The following is a 15,858-nucleotide window of genomic DNA, read 5'->3' on the forward strand; positions in this document are numbered from 1 at the left end:
TCCCTGGACAAGAGACGCTCCATGCCACATCTACACATTAGTCAAGTGACAGTTCTGGCTACCCGACTCTCCTCAATGTAAGCCCCACCCATATTCCCCACTCAGACAGATTTTACATCTCTGACACAACGCAAAAGAAGAGACACGATGACTCAGCCTCGGTGTACTATATGCAAATATACCGTGGAAAGGATTTTTAAAATATTTATCTCTGCCAGAGAAAATATGATTTTCCATTATTCCTCTTAACATTGTCACCCTGGACTTACTGCTTATTATGAAATGGGTAACTTTCTGGTTTTTAATCACTGCTGGACATAGCCACTGATATTTATAAAGTCTTCATCCCTTAGTCAGCTGATTAATTTAATAAATATTTACTGAGTGCCTGTGATGTTCCAGGTGCCATTTCGTTCACTATGTTACTGACCTGAGGTCACCAGCAACCAGCAATAATACAACAAAAGCATTTCTAAAAGAATTCAACTGCATAATGTTTGGGTTTAAATCATTCTGAGATTAATAAAATGCCTGGGGTGAGCCTGCTCACCCAGCTAACTATGGGTTACAAGGGTCTAGCTGTCCCATTGAAATTCATCTTCTCCTGGCTGGATATGGCGATGTCTGTCTGGTGAACATTGTCTGCTCTGAAATAAGTATCAATGGAAACAACTCCAGGTCATGTGCCTAGCTACTACTTCCAGGTCAGAGGCAAAAATTCGAGGAATCAGCCCATGAGCTGGAACTCTTATGGCGCTACTGGGCAAGGAGAACACTGGAGATATCAATCTCATTTTTCCCTCTTTGCTTCCCAAGACTGAGCTGCTTGCCATTCCTTTGCTTCCAAGACCTCTTTCCTGCCACCCTGCAAAAGTTAAGAAATGTAGCCACTCTCCATTTCAGGGTAAAGACGGGCACCATTAGCAATTCTATCTGGAGTTCATTATGATGAGGTTTTACTCTACTTTCCAAATGACACCCCTGAGAAATTTATAACAATATCCCTTTATGACAAGCCCAATGGATATATCAGTTGAAAAATTTTGCTTGGAAATGTTTTTCTTGAAATGCAGCAATCTTTCTTTTTATGACTCAAAAATGTCACAGGTTAGATCAAAGGATCTAACATAAAATAGAGAGGTTAGAAATGGATATAAGATTTCTCTTCCACATTTCAAGTACAGTGTAACTGTTTAACTGGATTCTAATGGCATCCACTTCAGATATAATGCAACAAAATACCAAACACATTATCAGTTTCTAAGGATTGGATTTCTTGCTTGTTTTCCTTTGCCCACTTTTTCCTTTCTTTCCATCCATAGGAGCACTCAGATGGATATAAATCAAGTGAAAATTTATTTCTAGGCAACTAATTCTGGAAAGAAACAGTGGCTGAGACTTTGGAAATATGTGTTATGATGTTACGAATAAAAGTCGGGACATTATCACTGGATGGAGATAATTATGTGTTGTTCTATTTGTGCTAGTCTTACTTAACCACATGTTCTAAAGTCCTAACCCTTGCTATCTGCCTAAGATCCATGGAGGTTTACACAGCCCAAAAACTATTTCAAAGTTTTCTCTAATGACAGTTCCCACTTATGCCAGAAACACTGTCCAATTTCATAAGGCACAAAAAATACTCACTTGTTTAGCCTTTGTCTTTGAGATGGTATCAGAGATAGGTTTCTTTCTCTCCTTTACAGCAGTTTTAGAAAATAATTCCTCAAATTCATGACAATCTATGGATGGCTCCTCAATTTTTTCCCAAATAAGTGAAGTACTGGAGTCTCTAAAATTAAGCAAAAGAACAATAAAACAGCCATCAAACTGAACTACATCACAGTAAGCATAAACAGAAAGGAAGAAAGGGAGGGAGGAAGGCCAGCAGGAAGGAGGGAGGGAAAAAGACGAGAGATAAGAAGGAAAGAATATTCTTTTTCTTTAAGACCACCACTTTGTTTGATCCACTTATTGGGAAAGTTAAAATACCATCCATGAATGAAATCTTACCCCAGAAATAATTTCCAGAAACCCTCAGTTATCAGGTCACCGTATAAAAACGCAGAAAGAAAACCTATCTCAGTATGGGCTAGGGAGGCAAGAAATGTTTGATATCTCAAAATCCCAACTTGACTTATCACCTCTGCAGATTATTCATGGGTTAAAAAACACACATTTACAAGATGGCATCCTCTCCCTCCTACTGCCTCCCATCACCCCATTGTTATTTGTCTTCTCAGTGACCGCAGATTCATGTAATACCACCTAAAAAGGGTAAACATATTTTTAAAAAAGCAAAGCAATAACAAAACACGAGAACTTCCCATGTCATATCTGGAGAAATGACTTTGGGGCACAGTTTAAAATGAATCACCCACATACATAAGTGGAGTGGTAACAACACAGAAGACGAACTGAAAAATTAGAAGTCATCACAATATACAGTTTCTTGCCCCCGATATGGTTTAGAGAGTAGAAAAATTCATATAAGAAATGAAAACGAACCTGGCAAATACCGTTTCTAAATGCATGCCACACACACAAAGGAAATTCAAGGAATCATGAAACATTAGAACAAGGCAGGCCAGTGAGGTTTAAAGTGTACGTTTTCCCCTGCCACCTACACATTCCACAGCCAAGTATCACAGCATTGTCTCAATGTCTAGGGAACACGGTTTATAGATGATGCATGAATGTATAAAATGCCACCAGAATACCTGGTGGAAAGTATTCTTTTATGATGATTATTCCCAGCTATGATTGTATGACTTTGTGCTGTGTTGCCAATGATTGACAGAAGTGTCATGAAATTTTCAAAACTAAATTATTTCACACTTGGGGTGTGGATATGTGTATTTTTGTGTAGCATGTTTCTGAAGAAAGCCTACAAGATGGGATTGTAAAGCAGGGCTGTGCTTTTTTTTTTTTTTTTTGAGATGGAGTCTCACTCTGTCGCCCAGGCTGGAGTGCAGTGGCGGGATCTCAGCTCACTGCAAGCTCCGCCTCCCGGGTTCCCGCCATTCTCCTGCCTCAGCCTCCCGAGTAGCTGGGACTACAGGCGCCCGCCACCACACACAGCTAATTTTTTTGTATTTTTAGTAGAGACGGGGTTTCACCGTGTTAGCCAGGATGGTTTTGATCTCCTAACCTCGTGATCCGCTCCTCCCAAAGTGCGGGGATTACAGGCGTGAGCCACCGCGCCCTGCCCCGGGGCTGTACATTATAAAGTGTGTACTAAACCATGCTCTAGAGTCAGTTTACTTAATAATTTGATTTACATTTTTAAGCTGTGTGTCAGAAATGGAAACTTGAAGTAGTGAAAGCAAGGAGTAGATTCTTACATGGAAAATAATTTGGCTACAGATTTTTCTGCTTACCTGCCCTCATTCATTTTCCAGAGGGCATAAAAGCATAGTTCCACTGGAATTCAGGCATGAGTCGCAGTCTTACAATTAGATAACAGAGCATGTATGCTAAGAAAAATATATCCCTCAATCTTTAAGAGATATATCAATAACTATATAGATGGATATACCTACATCTCATACATTGATAAATATATATATTTGTTTTACACCTTTGGTACTTCTGGAGAAAAGCCTAAAGCTTTAAATAGCAAGCTGCTGCACTATATACTGATGTAAAAATCTAGACAAATTTTAGAGCTGTGCTTAAAAATACATTCAACGGTAATTTTCCCGAGTTTGACAATAACACTTCCCTAATACTGACACACACTATGCAAAGATGAGCTCACTTTCATGTTACCTTTTACTATGTAGTTGAATCCTGGTCCAGTAAAGAGGCTTCATTGGTCGACAAGGCTCTATGGGCTGCTTCCTACTCCCTTTGTCCTGATTCATCCCTAATCCAAACAAGCCACTCGGCAATGGAGGAGGAAGAAATCCACACACCTGTGGGGTTGGTAAAGTGCTACTCCCAACTTGTGGGAGGAGTGGCGGGCCTGATGCAGGAAGCACAGGGGGCGGTGGGATTCCTGTCCCCGGCGGAGGGGGTGGGGGAGCTGGAGCAGGTGGAATCCCCATACCTGGCAAGGGAGGAGGTGGGGGAATCCCAGCACCAGGTAGTGGGGGCGGAGGAGGTATTCCCATTCCGGGTAGAGGGGGCGGAGGGGGTATCCCCATTCCGGGTAGAGGGGGCGGAGGGGGTATCCCCATTCCGGGTAGAGGGGGCGGAGGGGGTATCCCCATTCCGGGTAGAGGGGGCGGAGGGGGTATGCCCGCTCCGGGTAGAGGGGGCGGAGGCGGTATGCCCGCTCCGGGTAGAGGGGGCGGAGGAGGTATGCCCGCTCCGGGTAGAGGGGGCGGAGGAGGTATGCCCGCTCCGGGTAGAGGGGGCGGAGGCGGTATGCCCGCTCCGGGTAGAGGGGGCGGAGGAGGTATGCCCGCTCCGGGTAGAGGGGGCGGAGGGGGTATGCCCGCTCCGGGTAGAGGGGGCGGAGGCGGTATGCCCGCTCCGGGTAGAGGGGGCGGAGGCGGTATGCCCGCTCCGGGTAGAGGGGGCGGAGGAGGTATGCCCGCTCCGGGTAGAGGGGGCGGAGGGGGTATGCCCGCTCCGGGTAGAGGGGGCGGAGGAGGTATGCCCGCTCCGGGTAGAGGGGGCGGAGGGGGTATGACTGCTCCGGGTAGAGGGGGCGGAGGGGGTATGCCCGCTCCGGGTAGAGGGGGCGGAGGGGGTATGCCCGCTCCGGGTAGAGGGGGCGGAGGGGGTATGCCCGCTCCGGGTAGAGGGGGCGGAGGGGGTATGCCTGCTCCGGGTAGAGGGGGCGGAGGGGGTATGCCTGCTCCGGGTAGAGGGGGCGGAGGAGGTATGCCCACTCCAGGAAGAGGAGGGGGAGGCGGTGGCAGCATTTCTGTACCCGGCAGAGGAGGAGGTGGGGGAATGGCTGTACTGGGCAGAGTAGGCACTGTCATGCCAGGGAGAGGGGGAGGTGGGGGAGGCACCATGCCCAGGCCAGGCATGGAGCTGGAGGACTCTGTGCAAGGCAGAGGTGGTGGAGATGGGATGTTACAGCTGTTTTTAAAGGCGGAGGAAACAGAGTGTTCATGGCTGGTTTCAAACTCGGTAGAAAGAGAAGAATGGGGCGGCTGTGACCCAGGCTGTCCTTGACCAGCAGACCACAGAAGGGATGGAGGTGGTGGAGGCTGTGAGATGCTCTGTGTGGGCTGATGGCTGTCGAGCTGGACTGATATTCGCCTTGGAGACACAATCAAAGAAATCTCTGAACAGAACTTTGTCTGAGGTCCACTTTCAGCCCCAGGCGGGCATGGAGGATGCCACAGCGCACCCACAGGAGGCAGTGTCAGTACCCCGCCCTCTTCTGTCGGGGAAGTCTGTATGGATTTCGCCTCTAAAATCCTTTGATGCCGTCCTTCCTTTTCTTCTAACCTGAGAGCTTCGAGACAGACATCGCCTGAGGCTGTCACTCCATTCCCAAGCCCTTGACGACCACTGGCCACCTCTGTGTCCAGGGCAGGAGACTGCCTCTCTAGTTCAGCTATTTTGGTTCTCAGATCCTCAATAGTCTGTTCCAGCTGCTGAATTACATTGGCCTGTCCCTCAGACTTCATGTCAACAACTTCCTGAAGGGCAACAAGGACAGACATAGTTAAGTATGAAATAAGGAAAAATTTAAATATCAAAAAATTAAGCAAAATTATATCTGTTTGTTGTCATACTTCCAGAAAGACCCCGTGACAGAAAGATGGTATTAATATTTCTGTGTCCCCTGGCTTGCACCCTGAGATTTCAAAGTGGTTAACACACGTGACTTACCACAGAATCCTAAGTCCGTATCTGTCTCATTTTCAAATGATGTCACTGAGGACAAATAGACCACTGAGAATAGGGAAGAAAGTTCTGAGTGATAAACCAGTTTATTTCTAAGACAGCCTTCTTTCCAGCCTAGGAACATTTGTTTCTAGGCTGTCTCCTAAAAACATTTTAAAGGTAATCCTGAAATTTAAAGGCAGCCACTGCTTTTTAAAAGTGATCACTGAATGAGTATTCAATACGAATATATAAAATATTTTTGATATCCATATGGGCAAGGTAAATGCCTTACAAGCATGTGCCATACCATTTATATCACGTTTACTAGGACTTTAATATTTTACCTAGGGTATTTCAGGAAGTGATAACTGACAGTTCTCCACAATTTATAAAGATAGCTGATGGCCAGACATGGTGGCTCACGCCTGTAATTCCAGCACTTCATGAGGCTGAGGTGGGAGGATCACTTGAGATCAGGAGTTCAAGACCAGCCTGAGCAACATAGCAAGACTGCATATCTACTAAAAATTTAAAAAAAAAAAAAAAAAAAAAAGTAGCTGAGCACAGTGTCACATGTCTGTAGTCACAGTTACTTGGGAGGCTGAGACGGAAGGACAGCTTGAGCCCTGGAGTTCAAGGTTGCAGCAATCTATGATCACACGCCACTACACTGCACTCCCGCCTGGGAAACAGTGAGACCCTGTCTCAAAAAAAAAAAAAAAAAAAAAGTGGCTGATCTCAACTGGCCAACATATGGGGCACTCTGACATCTAAGTGGTGTCTTCCTTTCCTAAAACTTACAATCAACCAGGAACCCTTCAAGAAAAAAAAATATATATTTTGAGTAGAAAGAAGGGCATTGCCTTCTTAAGGGTAAATTTAAATGAATAACAGATGAAAAGAGAGGAAGAAGGAATTGATAAAGAGAAAGGAACACAAACAAAAATAGGAAGACAAGCCCCAGCCTTGTGGAAACTGCAGTGTCAGACAACTGCTCATACAGATGTGGATTGGCTCACTCAAGGCTGGAATGAAAGGGAAAGAGAGGATGAGAGACTTCTTGTGTTGAGAACTATTTCTTCAGAGTGTTCCAGGGTTTCCTGCAACACTCCAGAGTGTTCCAGAGTGTTCCAGATGATCCCCATAGGGCATGGTAAAGAGCCATAGGTCCACATGCAAATGCTTCTTACCCACCTGGGAGGCTGACACTTACGCTCTAAGACTTGATTTTTACATATTGTGGAAGAATAATTAACAGGTAATATAAAGATAATATTAAGTATAAAACTAAACTCTTACCTTACTTGCTAAGGTTAAACTCTGGATCCAAGAAATACCTCCACAAAGTGAAAAGCAAACATCTTTATTAAATCTAAACAGACATCCAACCCATTTGCAGTGGAAAAAATGCAGATGGACAAGACAGAAAAGGGTATTTACTACAAATGAGGCATTTGTGGGTGCTATGATAGATGTGATAAAAATCTTTAGAGCAACTTTTCTCCCCCCATCTCCATGAAGGAAACGTAAACTTTTTTCTTTTTTTTTTTTGCAACGGAGTTTCGCTCTTTTCGCCAGGCTGGAGTGCAATAGAGCGATCTCAGCTCACTGCAACCTCTGCCTCGCAGATTCATGCAATTCTCCTGCCTCAGCCTCCTGAGTAGCTGGGACTACAGGCATGTGCCACCACGGCCGGCTAATTTTTGTATTTTCAGTAGAGACAGGGTTTCACCATGTTGGCCAGGCTGGTCTCAAACTCCTGACCTCAGGTGATCCACCCACCTCGGCCTCCCAAAGTGCTGGGATTACGGGCGTGAGCCACCGCACATGGCCTGGAAATATAAACTTAATAGTCCTTCCTTTTTTCCACAATGGAGTCTTGCTACATTGCCCAGGCTGGCCTCAAATTCCTGGGTTTAAGCGACCCTCCCAGCTCAGCAACCCAAGTAGCTAGGACTACAGGCACACACCACTGCACCCTCCTAAATTTAGCAGTCTTAATCCTAACCTCTGTTACTTCTTCCTTGGAAACTATATCTTTTGCTACAACATTGAACTTGCTGAAGGTCAATCGTGATGTTTGCTGACAGCTGAAGACAACCAGTAATTTAGAGACACAACACCTACGAGGGGTTGATTTCCTTAATTTTCTATTGATAAAAAAAAGAAGTAGCCCTTACTATGAAAGGAAACTGAAAAACACTGACTTTTCAACTAATAAAGGAATGTAACACACTTCAAATAGGCAAGATTTTTGAGAATTTATATGCTATTCAGGCATATATACCTGCACATGCACACCCCTTAAAAGCTCATTATTTTTCACCAATGTCTACACAAAAGACTAAGGTATTTGTAATGCATAGTTTGGGAAAAACTATATTGCTGTGTAGTTTTTAAGTAGCCCATAGTGAAAAAAAAAATAACCTTTTTTTATTATTTAATTCTTATCTTAAGTCCCAGGATACATGTGCAGGACATGCATGTTTGTTCCATAGGTAAACATCGGCCATGGTGGTTTGCTGTACCCATCAACCTATCACCTATGTATTATTCCCAGCATGCATTAGCTACTTATCCTGATGCTCTCCCTCCCCTTACTCCTCCTAATAGGCCCCTCTGTGCCTTGTTCCCCACCTGTGTCTATGGGTTCTCACTATTCAGCTCCCACTTTTAAGTGAAAACATGCAGTGTTTGATTTTCTATTCGTGTGTTAGTTTGCTGAGGATAACGGCTTCCAGCTCCATTCATGTCACTGCAAAGGACATGATCTCATTCCTTTTTGTGTCTGCATAGTATTCCCTGGTGTATACGTACCACATTTTTCCTTATCCAGTCTATCACTGATGGGCAATTGGGTTGACTCCATGTCTTTGCTATTATGACTAGTGCTGCAATGAACACATGTGTGAATGTATCTTTATAATAGAATGATGTATATCCCTTTGGGTATATATCCAGTAATGGGGTTGCTGGGTCAAATGCTATTTCTGGTTCTAGATCTAGGAATCACCACACTGTCTTCCACAATAGAACATAACCATTGTTAACATCCTGTATGGCCACTATACTTAATTCCACTCTCCAATTGTATGATGCTAGTAAGTACAAGAAGAAACCAGAAGCCAAAAAACCAGCACCCAAATTTATCTTAACCAGGAGTACAATTAGTCAGTATTTCTGACTGGATTAGTAAAATGCACAGATCATTTTCGTTTTTCCAGCATACTCTTAAAGGTGACCTTTAATCATTGAAAAGTATTTCTTGAGTTATGCTGGTACATAACTATGGTTTTCTTTTTCCCATGAATGATGATTATATAAAAAGTTAGCTGATAAATAGCATGTAAGAAGTAGATTCTGGAAGAGTTTTCCAAAACTCGGTTTGTAAATGTTATTGCCTAGGTCAGCTCTTTTCATCATAAATTTGAATATAATGAAAATAGCATAAAATTAAAGGATATTATTATATAAACACACACACACACAGAGGAAAAAGTGATTCTGATCAGGCACAGTGGTCATGCCTGTAATCCTAGCACTTTCCGAGGCTGAAGTGGGAGGATCACTTGAAGCCAGGAGTTCAAGAGCAGCCTGGGCAACATAACACAACTTCATCTCTACAAAATGAAAAAAAAAAAAAAATAGCCAGGTGTGTTGGTATGTGCCTGTAGTCCTAGCTACTTGGGAGGCTGAGGCTGGAGGAGCACTTGAGCCCAGGAGTCCAGCTGGGAGACAGAGTGAGACTCTGCCTCTAAAAATATAAAAAATAACAATAGTAATAAAAAGAAAATGATCCTAATAATGGCATAGCACAGTAACAATTATCACACCTCTTTCTACATGGATTTCTGCCCCACATCACAGGCCAGCTAGTTCCACATGGCACCCAAGTTAGTGGTAGCAGAGGTCATAATACTAGTGACTGTGAAGATTCCTGGGATTTTTTTTTAACCTTTCTAATTTACATAGCCAGTCAAAAATGTAACTGCATGATTACACATGATACCCAGTACCAGAAAAAGATCTCTTAAGGAGAATCCACTTAAGTTTTCTTTTGGTTACTTTGGATTGGCCCTCCCAATCTCCATCCTCCCCTTCCCGTTTACAGAAATAGGAAGGAAAACTACATTTACAGACTCCCTTGCAGCTAGATTCATCCAATTAGAAGCAGCCACACAAAGATTTAGAAAGTCAAATGAGGTAAGCATCATATTCCTGTGTCTGGTCTGCTCTGTTAGCAGTTAAGGTCTGAAAACAAAGCTTCTCTCCGACAATGTTCAAATGTCCACTCTACAAATTGCAATGGTGGCCTCAAAAGTTTTAACTCCCCTGATAATCCAGTTGTATTTGATTTCTTTGAAAAGTGTCACCTTAGACATAGATGCTTCAGACCTTCGAAACTTCCCATAAAACACCTGATTTTACAGTAAACACTCTGTTTCATGCACCTAGCATAGTTTCCGGTTCCTGCAAAAGGTCTGACTGACATACCCAGGTTCCAATACTTCAGAATAAATTATGAAAAAAATTCACTTTTTTTCCTTAAAAACAAAATTAAAAATTAAGCAAGGGTGTCATTTTAATTCAAAACAATTTTTATCATAATGGAAAAATACACAAATTCTTAAAATTAAAACTATTTTCAGTGCTAATTTTTTAACAAAAATATATGGTGTCATGATAAATGACATCGTATCACCTTTTATGAAAAGATGGTCCTTTTTTATAGTATTTGAGAACCTCATTAATTTCCCCAAAAGCCTCTGACAATCCTAATATGCAAATTCATTTTTTAAACACATCTATCACATCATCATTCTTACTGTATTAACTAACTCTACGAGGTGCTTCTAATCAATTACAGTTCATGTGATTCAAGTTTTCCACCATCACCGTCTCTGATTTCAAGAAACCCTCCACCTTCTGCATTAACAAGTTCACTTTATGCTGTATTTGTATCATATGGTTTAAAACACCCAAAAATCATTGATAAACTGATCCTGCCAAACTAAAGCATGGTGGATAATACCAGATGGTCTGTGTCAAAAGAAGAGGGATTTGGGGTTGGATCTAATTTTATAAATGATCGATTTATTAGCGTGTATTGTTCTGTTATGTATTTTATTTATTTTTTTAAACAAAGTGATAATTGAGGGTACTTAGATAATAAAAAGTTGAGAAAATAAAGAATTGATATACCCCATAAGCTTCAAAGGTTTTCAAATGTAAGATACAATAAGAACCAGAGCTAACAAATGACAGAGGAAGTAGTGATAAGAGGACAAAATTCCAAATCTGAATCTTTAATAAATACAGCAATGCTAGCCTTGTGATGCCAGGAAAGTGGAAGAGTCAAAAAATTCATAAAGATGGTGATCAACAGACTGCAAAGATGAGGGACTAAAATTTTTATAAACAGAACTTTTTTGTACAAATCATTTTTAAAGAAGAGAACATGGACAAAGAGTTGGGGGGCAACAAACTATCTGCTTCTTACATTATTCCCACTGTAGGGAGAACAAAAAACCAACTTGCTAGAATCTTCATTCTCCCAATGACTTATCCTTACCTGCACCCTAAAATCCCGGCCAGCCCTGTATTAATGTTACAATCCCCCTTTTCTAATCCACACAAGCAGAGCAACTAAGTGCATCTCAAACCTTAACTGACTAGCCTGTAAAACAAGGCCGGCCATCCACTACTACAGAGTAGGCAAATGTATGTAGGATTTTTGGCTCTGTAGCTAAGAGTCTTCAAAGAATCTTATCTGGCCTTCCTTATCCAGGGCTATCAGTCAAGGGCTGGCTGGCTCTCAGAGAGTACCAATTCAGAAAGTCAGCTCAGATATTTCCTGTAGAGCGCTCTAGAGAAAGCTGCATTGCTTGTCAGAAGTAAGAGCTGATTTCTAATATAGGTTATTTTCTTTCAGGGATTTATAAAGAGATTTACATGGCAGATATTAGTAATTATCGGGAAGAAAAGGCCATACATTTTCTTGCCATTTAAGCAAAAACCCTGTTCTCAGGACCCACACAAAGTGGAATGAAGTTCCGCAGGGCCCCCCCTCCCACACAGCCTAGATTTAATCTCGAAGAGACTGCCAGGCGCTCTGTGGTCCGTGGAAAGCCCTCAAGTTAGGAGCCTGTTCCTCTGTGTCCAGGGCCTGGAACTTAATCTTGTCTCTTCGAGGTGCAGCTAGATAGAGCCTATCAGATTCTCAAAGGACTTGACAATGAAAAGATGCACTTTTCATTATCTTTAGCCTTCTCCAGTTTTCAGAAAGACTCTCACTCAGCAATTCCAGTGATTGTGCAACACTTTACCGAAGGCTAATGGCTTTTTCTATCAAAAAATGTAACTAAATGTTGTAAAAAAGAAAAAGAAAAAAGTAACCGTGGCAATTTTGTACAGAACCTATCTAATGGGTGCATCCTTAGAAATGGAGGAAGGTTAAATCTATTTTCAGGCAATACAATAAGTAATAGGCTTTATAGATTACCAATTTTGAGATTATTTGTACTTTAAAATACTGTTTCAAAACCCTAAATCATAAGTGGTAGAGTCTGCCATCTACGTTGGCTCAATAATTACATGCAGTAAGTCAGCCAAAATTCCTCCATTCCTGTATAATCTTATATGTGGGTGGTGATGGTTAGCTCTTATAAATTGTTTGAACACTTGCATATCACAAAATACAAGTTTCCATTAAAAAATAAAATGCTCACCAAAAATATTTTTCCAAACAGAAGATTATCTGATTCCCAGAAAAAGAAAACATTACTGTAACATTAACGTTACAACTGTCAAAAAAGAAGCCAAGATACACTCAAGTAAAGCTTGTGCTGAAAAGTTAATTTGCTCATCTTTGAAACTTTATTATGTTTATTATGTAAGCAGGATACTTTTAAAGCCTAGAATTTAAAAGCTGCGTATTGGTAAGTTAACACTGCAATAATTTATTTTATAAATTTTAACATGAGATATATAATTAATTTTCAACCACAGTTAGATTTTTCAAATTCTGCTAAATTCTAAAGCAACATTACTGGCAAGTTAGGATACCTCTAGACATCTGTAAAATAGGAATTCTATTCTTCACAGAAGCATATAAATTCTCTATTTGTCATGTTCTTTTTTGTTTGTTTGTTTTTTGAGACAGAGTCTCACTCTGTCACCCAGGCTGGAGTCCAATGGTGCGGTCTCGGCTCATTGCAACCTCTGCCTCCTGGGTTCAAGCGATTCTCCCTCATCAGCCTCCCGAGTAGCTGGGACTATGGGCACGAGCCACCATGCCTGGCTAATTTTTGTATTTTTAGTAGAGACGGGATTTCACTATGTTGGCCAGGCTGGTCTCAAACTTCTGACCTCGTGATACGCCCACCTCGGCCTCCCAAAGTGCTGGGATTACAGGCATGAGCCACCATGCCTGGCTGTCATGTTCTAAATTCAGAAACATCCTAGTTTTGGAACAAACCAATGGCATTCCAGTTTATAATATGTTAACATCTGCTACACATGATCCCATAGGGAAAGAAATCAAGGTGTTATGTAGATACGATTTTGCAGAAAACTGAAATACAAGCAGTTTTAAGTTTGAAAGGGAAACTTCAAGAAAGAATATTAGAGCAGATGGTAAACAGTAAATAACTTGCCTAGGGCTTCTTAAAAAAGAACATTTTATGGGAGTGAGCCTCACACAGGGAGCTGGGATGGCATCTCTAAAATCCTTATTATAAACTACATGATGAATTATGGAAATTGTAGTATTTCTGAACTGGAATGGACATGGCAAATCTCTTTCCATTCCTTCACTGATGAATGAGAAATGTGATACGGAAGGGAGAGGCATACGTTAGAAATCATAATTGGCTGTATTACTTTTAACATCTCTTTAGCATAGTAGCTAATATCATGGGAAGGTTAAAGTCATGATCTTTGGTGAACAAACACAGCGGAAGCAATAAATATTGAGGGAAGCAAGCCAGGAAAAATGGGAGATAAACAGCAAAAAGAACAAGTCTTTTTTGTTCCTGCTCACATATTGAGAATTTTCTTTCTACTTATTTGAGCTAGAGTTGCAGGAGGTGCTGGGCCATACGTTAAAACAATCTGTTCCTTAATTGTCTCAAGTAGTGCAAGGAAGAAAAGCACTATTTTATCACAGCTTCGCTTTCCTTGAATGATCTATGGATGGAAAGTGCAGCTCAGTTTTTCACCTCCTAATCACCTCCCTTGCATTAACACCCAACTATTCTCAAATTGGTTTTGTTTTTGTTTTTGTTTTTAAAGAAAAATCCTCCTGGCCAAGCATGGTGGCTCATGCATGTAATCCCAGCACTTTGGAAGGCAGAGGTGGGCGGAGCACCTGAGGTCAGGAATTTGAGACCAGCCTGGCCAACATGGTGAAACCCTGTCTCTACTAAAAATACAAAAACTAGCCAGGCGTGGTGGTGCACGCCTGTAATCCCAGCTACTCTGGAGGCTGAGGCAGGATTGCTTGAACCCGGGAGGTAGAGGTTGCACTGAGCCGAGATCATGCCACTGCACTCCAGCCTGGGCAACAGAGTGAGACTCTGTCTCCAAAACAGAAAAAAGAAAAAAAAAGAAAGAAAAAGATAAATCTTCCTAAAGAATAAAGCCCGGAGAAAATCAAACGGAGTGGATTTGGACTATTACCTGGAGTGGTGGCCCTGCCACTCTAATGGAATTAGTCTCGGCACTCTCATGGTTTCCTTATTGCCAAATACTATATATTTAACCCTGTCCTTTACAAAGAATCCGATACTAGTAATCATTCCTTCCCCCTTAGAACTCTTTTCTTCTGGTTTCTATAATTTTACGCTGCTCCTCCTCATTTCTTTCTCTGTTTCCTCCTTGGGATTTTTTGGGGGGTGGAGTAGAGACTTTGTACTTAGCCTACGATCCCCTCTATATATACTGGGAGAGTTCGTCAATTTTTACATCTTCAATCTCTCATCTTGATAGTTATTATCGCAAGTGTTTCTCTCTCATCAATACTTCACTTCCATATTGGGACTGCTTAGCTAATACTGCTATTTGATTACGCTACCCTGTTCCTTAAAGTGCATCTGAGGGTATAGGAAAAAACCTAACCATAATGCTTTCCCTATTCTCTCACTCAACAGGGAAAACAGAGGACTTCTGTGACCTGTATCATCGAAATGTGTAAAGATTTCATCCCTCCAGCAGCCAATCAATTCTATTATAGATACCAGATGGGTGTCCTCTAATTCAAATCAATTCTAACACTATCTACCTGGAGGTAGCATCAGGTCACACAGGTTGAGGGCTCAGTCCTCAAAACTGCCCCCACTTCATATGCAAGTCACAGGTCCAGGCCTCTGGAACTTCTGACCGACTGCCTATAAAACCAGATCCCCCCACCCGCCACCCCTCCTCAGGTTCAATGTGTTAGAGCAGCTCACAGAACTCAGGGAAACACATACTTTTGCTGACTTACTAGAAGGGATGTTACAAAGGATGCAGATGACAAGATGGATGGGGAGGGGCTTGGGAAAAGGGGTGCACCATGTTCCAGGAAAATCATGTGTTCATCAGCTCTCTGGAAGCTCTCCAAACCCCATCCGTTTTGGGGGTTTTAATGGAGGTTTCATGATGTAGGTGCGATTGATTAAATTACTGGGCACTGGTGACCAACTTAACCTTCAGCCCCTCCCAGTTCCCGAGGCTGGGGCGTGGGGCAGAAAGTCCCAACCCTCTTATATGCCGTCGTCTTTCTGTGGACCAGCCCTATCCTGAAGTTACTGGACAACAGTAGCCTACAAAAAGACACTTACCACTTTGAAGATTCCAAGGATTTTAGGAGTTGTATGCCAGGAGATGACAATTAAGACCAAATGTATATTTCGCAATATCAAGCATCTTATCCTCCAACAAAATATTCCTTTGCCTGTTCTGCAGTTTACCTAGGCTTGGGAACATCTTTTGATCATTTCTCTAATTCATTGTCTCTTAAACTCAGTGTGCACCAGAATTGCCTAGAGGGCTTGCTAAAACACAGATGATTTGGGAGGTCGA

General features: G+C 42.1%; 1 protein-coding gene across 3 annotated transcripts in view; it reads right to left on the reverse strand.

Moving 5' to 3' along the window:
* FMN2 (formin 2) overlaps nt 1–15,858 on the reverse strand; it is a 398,539-nt gene that overhangs the window by 275,413 nt on the left and 107,268 nt on the right. For all 3 annotated transcript variants that reach the window (XR_012433817.1, XM_005539682.4, XM_065542730.2), the window contains exons 5-6: nt 3,772–5,606; nt 1,648–1,792 (exon numbers count right to left, since the gene is read on the reverse strand). Coding sequence is in view for 2 of the 3 variants with exons in the window: in XM_005539682.4 (XP_005539739.3) it covers nt 1,648–1,792; nt 3,772–5,606 (1,980 nt within the window). In the remaining variant the exon portion in view is untranslated. The remainder of the gene's footprint in view (nt 1–1,647; nt 1,793–3,771; nt 5,607–15,858) is intronic.

This window comes from Macaca fascicularis, chromosome 1 (genome assembly GCF_037993035.2).
Source record: "Macaca fascicularis isolate 582-1 chromosome 1, T2T-MFA8v1.1".
Taxonomy (NCBI): domain Eukaryota; kingdom Metazoa; phylum Chordata; class Mammalia; order Primates; family Cercopithecidae; genus Macaca; species Macaca fascicularis.